Source organism: Abramis brama (genome assembly GCF_963993115.1).
Source record: "Abramis brama genome assembly, chromosome: 1".
Classification (NCBI taxonomy): Eukaryota; Metazoa; Chordata; class Actinopteri; order Cypriniformes; family Leuciscidae; genus Abramis; species Abramis brama.
The window spans coordinates 44461226-44476192 of record NC_139963.1 but is presented as its reverse complement, the minus strand read 5'-3'; the positions used below and the strand labels follow the sequence as shown (position 1 = coordinate 44476192).

Here is a 14967-nt window from a genome sequence, read left to right as displayed (position 1 = left end):
TTTTGTGTTGTTGAACAAAATTTGATTTTGTTCTTAGCATCGGGTCCTGCATCATAGACGGTATTTAATCAGTTTAATAAGATTATGTGTTCGGACGACTAGACACTAGTCATGGGATGTCCGGCAGAGAGAAGGGTTTGATTGGTCACAATTTTATGCCTTCATCCAGAGCCTTCATCAAAAGTGCCTTTTCCCCGCTTCGCAATGTAAATGTTGGACTATATGTCCACACCCGTAACATTGACCACCACGGCATCCGTTTCAGGCCAAACAGAGGAGCGGGTGGGTGACATGGATATGTCTCACCAGGATATGTCTCACCAGCGCCCTCCGGCTTGTCACAATCTTGGCATGCGTCGGGAACAGGAACGCCTTGACACCTTTAAGAAATGGACTCCTGCTGCATTATCTCCGGCCGAGCTTGCCAAAGCTGGTTTCTACTACCTTGGCCAGGGCGACAGAGTGGCTTGCTTCAGTTGTGGAGGCCAGCTTAGCAACTGGGAACCGGGAGATCGTGCAGTATCAGAGCACCAGAGACATTACCCCAACTGCCGTTTCGTTCGAGGTGACTGTGCAGATAATGTACCTTTATCTAGCCCTTTCAATGTATCGGCAATGCAACGGTGTGAAGAAAGGTTGCTCACATTTGTCTACTGGCCCTCAAGAATAACTGTTCGACCAGAACAATTGGCTAAGGCTGGTTTTTACTATGTTGGTCGTAATGTTGACGTGAAGTGCTTTTGTTGCGATGGTGTACTCGGATGTTGGGAGTCTGGTGATGATCCATGGGTAGAACATGCCAAGTGGTTTCCAAGATGTGAATACCTCTTGCAAGAAAAGGGCCAAGAGTTTGTTCATCAGATTCAAGCAAGATTGCCAAGACTATTTGAGCAGCTATTGACTAATGGAGACAGCGACTCAAGAGAATTTGTGAGAGAACAGGAGAACAATCCTGTGGTGAAGTCTGCTTTAGAGATGGAATTTGAGTGTGGCCCGACGCCCCAGACAAATGAAGCTGCATCCCCTAGTCAAGATCTTTCAGACTTGCCTATGGAGGAACAGTTAAAAAGACTTCAAGAGGAGCGCACATGCAAAGTTTGCATGGATAAGGAAGTGAACATTGTCTTCATCCCCTGTGGTCACCTAGTTGTGTGCAAAGAATGTGCACCTTCTCTGCGCAAGTGCCCCATATGTAGAGGATTGGTCAAAGGCGCTGTCCGTACTTTCCTATCCTAAAGTTTTCCTATCATTTGCATTTAACTTAATAAATAATAAAAACAAAGGAGAAGTTTATTATTTTCACTCAGTCCAGTAACAAAATTTGTTTAAACATTACACGTTTAAAACATATGGCTAAATTGTTCACCATAAGTTCTGTTACACACATTTAGAAAGTAGCTAGGATGCGCAGGCTTTAAGTTAATTTGACCAACAAGATGTTAAAGTTCATAGAGTATTGAGTTAAAATTAAAACGTGATAAATATCGCATCATAACTTCAATAGTTATCAAGCACCAGCTGATTTAAGTTTTTCTTCAAACAAAAGTAATTTGTTGATAAATCATCGTACACCTACACGTGTTTTGTTGTATGCACAGATTTTAAGGGTCGCTTATAGAAAGAGGTATCCTTGTCTTTATTTTTAAAAACACAGAACCAGAGAACAGAGAACCTTGTACGGCATATCCGCATAAAGGGTTAAAATATACATTTTAGCGCTATTTAAAAACTAGGACGGTATAATGTAAATGTCTCAAGTGAAGATGATGGTTTAAAACATAATTTTATCAAATCAAGCCAATTCATGCGAATACTGTCGTATATGAACAAAGAGAAGACCTAGAGTTCACTAACATTACAGCTAACTGCAGGAAACAGATATCCGGGGTGAGTGTAAAGAAAACGGCATACAAAACATTACAATCCCAGCCGGCAATACGATAAGTGTTGCGATAGTGATGTTAAAAATTGTTGTTTCAGAAGAAATGCAAAGATGTGCTCGACACATGACGTCACATCTCCGCGCTGCTGTTTGAATTGTTAAGAGTCACACACAGCCGCACAAAAGTGCAGCGATGGAGCTCGTGAACACAAGCAGTGTGAGAGGATTCCTGAGATCTTGCGACGATCTGACTGAGAAGATTCGCTGTTTAATACAGAAGAAACTCGTCAAGACGTACTTGAGCAGGTGATATTATGCGCTTACGATGCGATGTGAACGGGGCCGTAGAGAATTCGGGGGGCCCCCTAAAAATATATATTCATGCTGGCCCCCTTCACCAATATCATATACTGTAAATAGATGAGCATGGAGGCCAAAATATAGCGGAAGATGGTGATGTTGTTGTAAAACCTTTATTTTAAAAGTTAAATGTTTATATATAAAATTACAACTAATAAAAATCTAACAAAAAGAAAGAGATAGTTGAATAATAAAACAAATTTTAAAAAAGTAACTGCAAAATAATGTTTTTCCCATCAGTCTGTTATAATTCATAAATCAAAAAGTAAAGAATGCAGTCAAATTTAAAAAATAAAATCATTTTTTGTCTTATTTTTAAGATGTCTTTATATGTCTTATATAAAGATAATATGGAACTGGTAATATTATTAAATAAATCTAATAAATGTATTCATCCAAGTGCAGTGTGTTGTATTCATGTTTTTCTTGATGTAATAAATACTTCATCAGCCGGCAGGTCAGGTGCATAATGCAATGCGTCGTGACTCGTGTACATTTTTTAACTCTCATGTTAAAAAGAGAAATTTTGACCGCGTAATCATTCGACCCTTTGAAAAAGTGAATGTTTGAACTCTGGTGTATGCTAAATGAAAACAGGCGAACGGGTGTGTGAATGTGTCTACAGGTGTATCTAACCCTAACAACTAATGACCAACTTTTATTTTTGCTATTGTACATACATTTTATTCTTCTAACTGTTTGTCTTTGGTTAACACAGCAGGAGAAGAACAACAACAGGGAGGTTGGAAGACACAGTAGAGGAACTACAGAATAAATATGGAGAGAAAACAGCATTAAAAAGGATCAAGTCCATAGTGAAAAAAATCAGAAAAAAGAATATCAAACGTAGGAAAAGATGTATAATTTACTTTGTTAGTAGTCAATATGTTTCTCAATCTTCAATAAGCTTTACCATAATGTTTACATGGTTTTTGGTTGTGTATTTAATTGTTCATTTTTTTAACAGATGGTGACGTTCAAACGCTGTGCGTTCAAACACATTCTGGAAACATGACAAATCAACAACCTAACAACCTTACACAACGACGACAGCGTAATATTTCTACAACATTCGGACAGCCATTAATTCAGAACCCTAATCAGCTTAACTTAACAGTTGCCCAGAAGAATGGTGGGACAATAGTTACTACACTCATGGTAGAAAACACAATATATGGTGATGTTAACATCAGTGCGGTGAGTGTCTGATAATTTAAGAAACAGTTGCTTAGTTAAGAAATGTTTTGTGTATGTTATATATATATTTATTTATGTGTTAGTCCATAGGGTGTGGAACTTTGCACAACTATTTACACACATACTGTTTTTGACACATAGTGATTGTGAACATTCCATTTTTTTTTTTCTTTTTTTTCTCTTCTTTTTTTTTCAAATAATACATCTCTTTCATTTTGTGCCGGATGTTAAAAGGTATTTGTTAATAACAATTAAAAACTTTAAATCAACATGAAGCCATAATATTAATAAATAAAATATGGTTAAATTACAGTACAATGACTTCCATAATATTTTTTATTTTATTTACAAAGTTGTGTGTCGTGAGTGAGACCTCGCAAAGATTACACCAATATTAGATTTCTTGTTGCGTGGTTGCACTATATGCCAGAAGCTTAGTCATCAACATCTAAACTAAACATTATCATGGTTTAGTTGTATTTTAAAACAATGTTTTTTCTGTTTTTTCTGATTTTCATTTTTCAGGTCGATATTTGTAGAAATAAGCAAAATACATTTATAAAAACAAGTTAATGGCCTTGTGTCAGAACACAACAGGTCTTTTTATTGTAACTTTGAAAAGTGTAATACAGTATTTGATTTTTACAAATACCGAAACCAATGGGCCTAAGCCGTTGACCCCTGGAGTTATGACTTCTGAAGGCCTCTCATGTGTAGATTCGCTCGTTGAAAATGTTTTATTTTATTAGCTAAAATCATTGTCTGTATTCATAAAATATGTCCTCATGGGTGTAAAATGACCTCTGCCAATGATCTGACTTATCCTCGTAAGCGAAACATTTCTTATCTTTATTTACACGGGGCGGGTAAGTCCAAGGAGGCTTCCGTGTCGTTCCGCCATCTTGAAACACTATAATACCAGAGAGGGGCAAAAAGCGCTAGCCTAACTCAACACGTTTCATCATCAACACTACTATAGTCAACAACCAAATTATGCCTTAAAAACGTTTTAAGTATTACATTAAAAAGGTGTAATTGACAAAAATTGTAATTCTGAATTAAGTAATAATTATAACAAAAAGTTGAAATTACAATTATGACTATGCGTCATAATTATGAGATGAAAAGTTTAAATGATGATGTACTAAATTGAAATTATGATAGATAAAGTAAATATTCCATAGTGAAATTTTCTGAATTCTATATAATTGTATTTGTGAAAATGATTCAGTAGCCTACTGAAACAGCATTTATGAGTTTTTACGTATCTTCTGCTTGTTTCTGCAGTTCGTGTAGGCCTCTAAGACTTGTAGGCCTCTAAGACTATGGATAACTAAAAATGATTATTGAATAACTTGAATTTTGTTGACAATGTAAAAAAAAAAAAAAAAAAATGTCTTCTCATACCGGGAGTCGAACCCGGGCAGCCTGGATGAAAGCCAGGAATCCTAACCGCTAGACCATATGGGAGGCAATGATACTGCCCCGGCAAATTTGAAAGGTTGCACTGCACAGTACATTATAATGTAGGATCATACTTATGCCGAGCCACGGGAGAAGGAATCGTTAACGCCTAAAAGCTAACATTTAATTTATCGGTATGTAAATAAATATCAGGATAGCTTTTCCCCATGTGGAAAGATCTAATGAAGGAGAAAGACTTTGAAAGGGAAGTTGCCTGATTTCTTCTCGACAGGCAAGTCAAAGGTATGGTCTAAATTACAAGCTTTTTTCATTGCTTGGTTGTGTAAATCATTATATAGCTGGCATAACAGTACAAAAACATGTATCGTTAAACTCAATGAAGCGCTATTGGAAGCCATGTTGTCATAGCTTTTGACACATTAGGCTACCGCAGTTGCAACACGCATTTGAAAAAGCGAGTAGATGGGAGAACCACTAGATGGGAGAAATTCTTTTGGGAGAACTAACTTGTAGTTGGGTCTTTAACAAAAAAAAAAAAAAAAAAAAAAAGCCTCCACAATCGAGGAGGTCAAAGGGCATGCTTCCTGTATCATCAGCTCTCCCCAAAGTCTATTCATGCGGCCAGCAGACAGATTTTAAACACCGATTTTACACTTCTACATATATTTTGAGTAGATAACCGATAGTATATTCTCAGTAAAGGGTTTCACCCTGTGTGATTCCACACTGATTAAGGATAGTTCGGGGAATACAAGTTAAAATGATCTTAAACGATCGTATACTTATACTTTGAATTATGACTGATAAAATTAAATATTCGCTCAAGACCAACTTTACTTATGCCGGGTCAGTGATTTTGCAGATGATACAACTTAGTCTAAATAAGAGCAATGTGGAGTCCTCGGATTTCTTAAAAACAACACAACAACAAAACATTGTGACAAACTTTGACAACATGTTGTATGGACAAAAGATCTAAGATGACCAAGCACAGTTTTTCAACAATCAACAACTAAACTAACTAACTAAAAATTCTACTTTAGGTTACCGTTAAACAAAATCATTACAGTAATCTTCTAAGAAAATAAATAGAAGATATGATTTTAATAAAACTTTAAAGATTTCTTTTAATTTTAAAATACCTTATTTAAACTTGTATGATTATGCTTTTAAATGAATTTAGTATAAACTCTGGATGTATTCTGTAAAAGGCGTTAGCAGACTAGATTTACTGTGACATTGTCCCCCGAGACTCATCTGGTCTGATACCCTGTTTCCTGAAGCTTCAGATCACACTGTGGTTTATCTCTGAAGGATCTGGGGCTGTAAGGTGTTTTTGTTTATATATTTATTTAGCTAAAACTTTGTTTACATTTTAGTAACATATGTTATTAATAATAATAATTTAATTTAAAATAGAGATTAGTTTATTTTTTAGAACCGTGTGTGTGCACAAAATGATATTAAATGATTTATTTATTTGTTTATTTCATTTTGAAAATGTACAAATGTAGTTTTCTGTGTTTAGGTGTACGGTACAAAATTCATTATAGCTATGGAAAGCCCCCACCATAAAAATTGAAACCCCGCATGGACAAAAAAAATGCTGATTGAATCTTTTCATATAAATGAGATTTAAAACGACTAAAAAGTACAGTTTTTCTACAATCTAAAGTTTTTGAACAGACAGACATTGTTTAATAACAATTATACTTTAGGTCACCATTAAACAAAATCATTAAAGTAATCTTCTAAAAGATAAATAGAAGATATGAATGTATTCAAACTTTAAAGATTTTATTTAAACAGTCTTTTAATTTTAAAAGATCATATTTAAACTTTTACGATTATGTTTTGAAATAAATTCAGAAAGATGACGGCACGCTAATTTACCAGAACCTGTCACAGACACACACACACACACACACACACACACACACACACACACACACACACACACAAACATACCATTTGTCTGGTGCTTCATGAAATCTTCAGTCAGCAGACTTAGATGAATTTTATTTTTATCTAAAACTGAAATTTCAGTAGATTTTTATTTTTTATTTTTTTATATACTTTTAAAGAACAGAATGTTTTTCAACTTTAGTTAAATTAGCAAGATAACCATTTTAATGTATACCCTTTTTTATGTAATATGATTTTTATTCTTTTGTTTATCAAAAACAATTGGATCAATAAGATATTTATTTTATAAGCATTTAATTATATACTTTTATAAAGAACTGAATGGTTTTCAACTTTAGTTAAATTAGCAAGATGGCTATTTTATTTTATACACTTATAGGCCTAAAGAACGGAATGTTTATGTAATATGATTTTTTTTAATTCTTTTGTTTATCTAAAACTGAATTAAATGGTTTCAGTAGATTTTTAGTAAGATATTATTGCATATTATTTGTGTGAAATATAAAACATGATTAGGGTAACTCTCTTTTTCTCACTTTCACTGTTACCTCAGGAATGTGGAGGGGGTCATGTCAGAGGACGCACGCACACACACACACACACACACACACTACTCTGGCTGGAGAGGCATTCAGAAAAAACAGTGTTTTTGTTTTACAACTTTTAATAATGTATTGAATTTAAAAACAATATTACGACTTTTAATAAATGTATTAAATTTAATTAAAAAAAATAAAATAAAATAAAAACAACATTTTATAAAGATATCATTTAAACTTTGAAATAAATTTAGCCCTATTGTCTCATTCTGATCGCTGAATAAACCTAGCAGGAGAGAGAGAGAAACACTGACATTTATGTTATATTATTTTATAATCTTTTCATTTATACTTTAAACGAACGGTATGTTTTTTCAACCTTGGTTAAATTATTTTATAATCTTTTCATTTATACTTTTTAAAGAACAGTATGTTTTCAACTCTTTTTTTTGTGATAGGCTTTAGTATTTAGTAAAATCCTTATTCATTTTATTCTTTTGTTTCTCTAAAACTGAATTAAATGGTTTCAGTAGATTTTTGCTAAGATATTATTGTATATCATTTGTGTGAAATATAAAACATGATTAGGGACAACTCTCTTTTTTTTCACTTTTGCTGTTACCTCAGGAATGTGGAGGGGATCATATCAGATGCTGACACATTTCCTAACAGCACTTGTGATGCCATATACCCAGACATACACACACACATACACACAAACACATAACTGAACCGGACAACAAATTCAAACTTTCTGTCAAAAAACAGATGTCTATCACAAACACAGAAAATACACCCACCTCGAGTGCACAAGAGATAATGGGTGTGTGACACAGTCTTCAAACTTTCTGTCAAAACCAAATGATCTATGACTAGCTAGGACAATAGGGCAAACCATAACAACAACATATGCCGGAAAGATAATAGATAAAAAACAACATATGCGGTAGATAAAACTGTCAAAACACATGATCGAAGGGTCAATACGACAATCCATATCCATATCTATACACGGCAGAAAGGGCGGGACAGGTCAACGGACAACCGGAAGGGCGGTGACCAGATGTCATATCTAGGGGGCGGGACCGGAAGTCATCAATCATTTTGACAGGTGGTATAGGGTTATAACTACTCACACTATAGACTGAACACGTAATACACATGCGCATGGCATCACAGTTTTCACAAATGGTTATCATTTTGACAATGTTGAGTGTACACAGAGCTTTTTAAAAATACAAAGAAAACTTTTACATTTTTAGAACATCATTGTAACATAAATGTTCCCTTAGATGCATTGTGAAACGTATTTGTCTAATCTACATTATTTCAGGTCTCTTATGGTTTTATAATCTGATGAGCTGTCTACAGGCTTCAGCACTTAATATTTATAATACCATTTTCAAGAACTTTCCACAAAAAAAAATGACTAGCACATCACTTTAATCACGCTACACGATTACATGAGCTGTAATGGATTGTGTTCATGCATGTTTTTTTTTTTTGTAATTTAGTAAGTGCCAGGGTAAAATAATGCAACGTATTAAAGAACAGAAAAGTTTTAAAGAAGAAAATAATTTAATATTTAAAGAATTAATATTTAAAGAATAAAAGAATTTAAAGGTATAGTGGAGGATCTTTCCGAATTTTAGATAAGACCCGCCCTCTCCACTTTTTGAATAAGTTTGATTGATTCACCAGAATGATTGACAATTAGGAGGACCTATAGTATAGGCGATCCACCCGGAAGTAAAAAATCCTCCGCTATACCTTTAAAGAAGAAAAGTTTATAAAACATTGCTATTTTACAATATTACGATTGCACTGAAAAATAAAATGTATAGGCTAATAATAATAGGGTAGAGTGGGGTAAAATGACCCCCTTAAGGACTGTATTTTTTTCTGTGAAACAAAAATCAAATGAGTCTAGAATAGTTATCCTAGGTTTCATTGACAATTACATAATTATAAAGAGTTTTCCTGTTATAAAATGTGTAACAAAAATTTTATTTGTACCAAGTTGGGGTAAAATTTATATATTGGAAATTGGATATTGGATATTTATTGTTATATATTATAACAATAGTAATATATTTTTTTACTTAATTCACTTTTATTCGTTAGAACTTGGGTTTTTTATTTACCGTAGGTAGAAAACAGCAGGAAGACTTCTGTATTCTGTTTGATATTACGCTAATGTAAAAACAAACTAAATCTATGCAGTTTCACACGCTCTGAGCTCAACACAGTTTGAGATTCCAAAAAGCAATTAGTGAAAATAAAATCTAAATCTTATTGCTACCTGTTCAGTTGCATTTTGAGACTTTTGAAACGTTGTTTTAGGACATTTTAACGATGTTACATTAAGGAATTCAAGACTTAAGGATCTATGATGTGCACCCTGTTTAAAGCTTTGTTAAAATATTGTAAAAAATAAAATAAAATAAAAAATAAAGCTTTGTTTAATGAAGATGAATGAAGAATAGACTCCGACCTCCTTGTTCCTCGTGTTTTATTGTCCAGGGTTCTGGTTCACTCATGTCCTCCTCACTCTCCTCTTTAACAAACACCATCTTCACAGCAGCAGATCTCAGTTCAGTTGACACTCCTCCAGATATTCCTGCTTGCTTCAAAACTTAGTCACGTCTATGAGGATGGGAATATTACAGGCCTGATTCAAAAATGTTATCTTTATATATACTAAAAGTACATATCTAACTGTTTGTATTGAGCCAGTACTACAACAAAACAACAGAGATCATGCTGAACAACACTAATCTTCTTCCTCTGAGGTTTGATGGTGGTTGGAAAACAAAAGCATGTGTCTTACCGCCACCCACTGGACTGGAGTGTGAAGCGTCGATAAGAAATAGCTTTAAAAAACCATGACAGATTATTTGTCAATACATGCTCTCTCCCTCATATCCATAACTCTTTCTTTTTCTCTCAGTCTCCTTTTCTTGACATGTCTCTTCCCCTGAGCTTTGACTGAGTCTTTTTTTATTTATTTATTTATTTTATATGTGTCAGTGAAGAAAGTAAACATAGCGTCAACTGATATTCAGCCTGTTTTATAAACCATTTTCTTAGACAAAATAATTTACTGAAGGCTATGAACACTAGGTAAATAAGTTTATTAAATTCATACACAATATGTACACATTCATTATTATATTGAAAACGGCTTTGTTAATGTTTCTTGTCCTGTCACATTGACAGTTACTAATTATTATAATATATGAATCAAGTAAATTATATAGGCCTATTTTCAATTAAAAATGGCAAAATTAGACAAAAGTTTATTAGGTACTATACGGTTATCCGGACCACACCTGACCACACGTGACCACAACCGCTCTTGGTTGGTCGTAACCCCAGTGACGGGTAGGTTTAGGGGCGGGGTTGGGGTAGGTCATCACATGTGGTCCGGATAACCGTATAGTACCGTTTATTAGTTTGGCTGATTAGTTTTGACGGTCATTTAACATTTCTATCCTAAACATGCAAGTGAGAGACACGAATGACTGTGACACACGAATAAACTGACCTTTGATTGCGATTGCTCCTGTCTGCCCTGCTGCTGCTGCTGCGTTGCATTGGTTTGCATCTGTAAGCTTCGTATCTTTCTGTTTTAAAGTCCAACTGAAATCAAAATTGACCCTATTTAATTTGTTAGCGCATATTACTAGTCTCGTGGTGAACAATTAATCCGTGCAAGTTAATACACAGAAAAAAATTGTTTGCCGTCGTAATCTTTAATCAAAGTCTGAAAAGTTACTTCCGGTCTGGAATGGCGTTCCTTCTCTGATGACGTAGGTTTGAGGACTTGGGTTGGGAAACGCTTAACCACTCCCCTCAAATCGTTAGTCTGTAATGAGCGAGAGACAGTGGTGTAGTCTAGTTTTTTGTAGTGAGTATACTGTAATATCCCCATAGTATAACAATTGAGTATAACAGAGACGCGTAGAACAATTGCAGTCTCTTTTAGCTTTAATATTCATAGACACTAGTCCATATCGAGATTTGATTCATTGTACAGCCCTACTTTTGATTTATTCATTCAAAAATAGCCAAATTCCATGACGTTTCGTGACTGGATTCCGCGATTCGATCCGTCGCTTCGCAAACACAGACAGGGTGAATTTATGAATGAAAGTGTGAAAGTTCTGACACAAAACGAAGTTGATACGTATCCTCACGCTTTTTTTAAGTGGGTATACGCAAACCCTTGGCCTTTTCTAGTGGGTATACGGCGTATACCTGCGTATCACGTAGACTACACCACTGGCGAGAGATGGGGAGGAGGAGCACTAGAGTAAAACCCTGCCCTCTGTTCAATTTTCCTTTTCACTGGGAAATACGTCACAACACTGGAGAAAAGTTGTTTGCAACTTCCGGTTCACGCGGATTTTAATCATTATTTACTATCGTTCCTTGTTATTTATACTGCTAAATATAACTTAATCAACATCACACATTAACCTGACATCGCTAGCTTCAATCTAAATCGTTATTGCTAGCACAACACGCTTGTAATTCGCTAGCTTGTTAGCGTGCCATCCGTGCGCTCTTTATTTATTATTTATTCTCTAGCGCGCCCGCACCTTCCGTTCGCTTTTTATTTATTTATTTATTATCCAGCGCGCTCGCGCCTTCCGTGTGCTCTTTTATTTATTTTTTTATTTTTCTTACCCTTTTGTTCAGTTCCGGCTGAAGTAGGTTAGGTTAGGTATACTTTATTGTCCCAATGGGAAATTTGTTTTGGGCTCACGAATACAGCTACTGCATCGCCAAACATATAAAACAAACACATTACATAATAACAGATAAGAAAGATACACATTTTCAATCAAGTAATTGGCCTCACGCCTCACGCTACTGTTACTGGAAAGAAATTGGCATCATGCCACTCTATACACTGGAAAGTAATTGGCATCACGCCACTCTATACACTGGAAAGTAATTGACATCACGCCACTCTATACACTGTAAAGTGATTGGCATCACACCACTCTATACACTGGAAAGTGATTGGCATCACGCCACTCTATACACTGGAAAGTAATTGGCATCACGTCACTCTATACACTGGAAAGTAATTGGCATCACGCCACTCTATACACTGGAAAGTAATTGGCATCACGCCACTCTATACACTAGAAAGTGATTGGCACACCACTCTATACACTGGAAAGTAATTGGCATCACGCCACTCTGTACACTGGAAAGTGACTGGCATCACACCACTCTATACACTGGAAAGTAATTGGCATCACGCCACTCTATACACTGGAAAGTGATTGGCATCACACCACTCTATACACTGGAAAGTGATTGGCATCACACCACTCTATACACTGGAAAGTAATTGGCATCACGTCACTCTATACACTGGAAAGTGATTGGCATCACACCACTCTATACACTGGAAAGTGATTGGCATCACACCACTCTATACACTGGAAAGTGATTGGCATCACACCACTCTATACACTGGAAAGAGATTGGCATCACACCACTCTATACACTGGAAAGTAATTGGCATCACGCCACTCTGTACACTTGAGTGGCAGAAAAAAAAAAAATTACACAAATACCAAACTTAGAATAATTATTTCTACTTGATATTATTTAATAACTTAACAGCTGATAGAATGAATGAGTTCTTGAACCGGTTTAGTCTACAGCTAGGCATTCTTAATCTTCTCCCCGATGGCAGCATTACGAACTCAGAGTACAGGGCATGTGTTGTATCATGCATAATCTTATTACCTCAATATAGATTTTTCATATAGTGTCTGGAGATAAAGAGGTTCTGTTCTGCCTATGATCTTCATGGCCGTTTGAATAAAATGTCCAAGCATAGATTTCAGATGTACTGTTAAATGACCATACCAAAGATGTATTCCGTAACTGATCACATTCTCCAGTACAGCCTGATAAAACAACATCATAATATTACTACTGACACCATAAAGTCTGAGCTCATTTCTCAAGAAATATAGTCTTTGTTGTAGCTGAGTGCACAGAGTATCTATATGAACCTGCCATGTAAGAGAACAGTCAACGTTCTCTCAACAGTCAAAAGTTGTAGTTGGTTTTGAAGTCTGATGATTTGAAATTAACACCCGCAAACCCGCCAATTGCGGCTAAAAATGAACTTTGGCGGATATCGCTGTCAAATCACTGGCCAATTTGGCATGTTATGTTTACTCGCTGGGGAAATTCGTGTAAACCAAATCTGCTTGGATTTTGCGTAAATACTCGTGCAAAACTGTTAACTGTCTCTTCTTTTTCTCTGTAGTTTCTCAAATGAGAATAATCGTGATTAATTATCGTGATTATAATTTTGAGCAAAATAATCGTCATTATCATTTTAGCCATTATCATGCAGCCCTATTCTGAACTCAATTGGAGTTAGACAACACGTGTCAGGACCAACTCATTGTCGTAATCGTACTCAAGATCTAATATTATCACATGGAATCAATGTTGATGCTGTTGAAATTCTGCAGCAGAGCGATGACATCTCAGATCATTATTTAGTCTCGTGTAAACTTCATTTAGCCAAGGCTGCAAAGTCGACTCTGTGTTACAAATATGTTAGAACTATCACTTCTGCCACTAAAGATTGCTTTATTAATCATCTTCCTGATCAGTTTCATCATCTAAGCATCCCAGATAGCTTAGAAGAACTAGATATTGCGACAGAAACTTTTAACTCTTTTTTTCCAACACTTTAGACACAGTTGCTCCTTTGCGCTTAAAGAAGATTAAAGAAAATAGTCCAACGCCGTGGTACAACGAGCACACTCAGGCCCTTAAGAGAGCAGCCAGAAAAATGGAGCGCAACTGGAAGAAAACAAAACTAGAGGTATTTCGCATTTCATGGAAAGAGAGCTCGATTGCATACAGAGAGGCCTTAAAAGCTGCTAGATCTGCTTGTTTTTCAAACCTATTAGAAGAAAATAAACAAAACTTGTTTATTTGAAATAGTGGCTAAACTAACGAAAAATAAATCTTCAACCCCAGACGTTTCCAAGCAGCACAGCACCAATGACTTTATGAACTTCTTTACTAACAAGATTGATAATATCAGGGAGAAAATTATAACTATGCAACCGTCTACTACAGTATCACATCAGGCAGTGCATTGTAGTCTCCTTGAAGAAAAAAATGATTCATTCGTTGCTATAGGAGAGGAAGAATTTGTTAAACTCGTTAAATCATCTAAATCGACAACATGACCCTATACCGACTAAGCTACTGAAAGAGATGCTTCCAGAGGTCACAGATCCTCTTCTTAATATCATTAATTCATCTTTGTCACTAGGATATGTACCGAAAACTTTTAAGCTGGCTATGATTAAACCGCTTGTTAAAGGACAAGTTCGGTATTTTACACTTAAAGCCCTGTTTACAGATCGTTTCTGATGAAATAGAACGGTTAAGATTAAAATTTGGACACATGCTGCTGTCCCGAGAATTTTAGGTTTCTTTCGCTTCTCCCCCCCCACCTACAGAATGGAAGCCTATGGGCACTGGAACAATCCTTTTAAAAAACGCATTAAACTTTCGTTTACAAAGACGTGAAGCTCACGAGTGGTCGGGGGTGTTCACTGTTATGCTCACACAAAA

The 14967-nt window shown here is 35.5% G+C and overlaps 2 protein-coding genes across 4 annotated transcripts in view; one reads left to right on the top strand and one right to left on the bottom strand.

The window, feature by feature from the left end:
- Positions 1 to 14967, bottom strand: part of LOC311088084 (uncharacterized protein) — a 55173-nt gene that overhangs the window by 14890 nt on the left and 25316 nt on the right. Inside the window, exon 1 of one of the 3 annotated variants that reach the window (XM_084121740.1) lies at positions 9824 to 10212. The exons of the other annotated variants lie outside the window; for them this stretch is intronic. Coding sequence (XP_083977866.1) covers positions 9824 to 9902 — 79 coding nt within the window. The 5' untranslated portion in view covers positions 9903 to 10212. Of the gene's footprint in view, positions 1 to 9823; positions 10213 to 14967 lie in introns of those variants that run through there. 3 annotated transcript variants of the gene reach the window in all.
- On the top strand, positions 223 to 1236 carry LOC311097424 (putative inhibitor of apoptosis; the record flags this gene model as incomplete). Its single annotated transcript, XM_084137083.1, has 1 exon — positions 223 to 1236. One exon carries the CDS (start codon positions 223 to 225, stop codon positions 1234 to 1236), a length of 1014 nt encoding a protein of 337 aa, XP_083993209.1.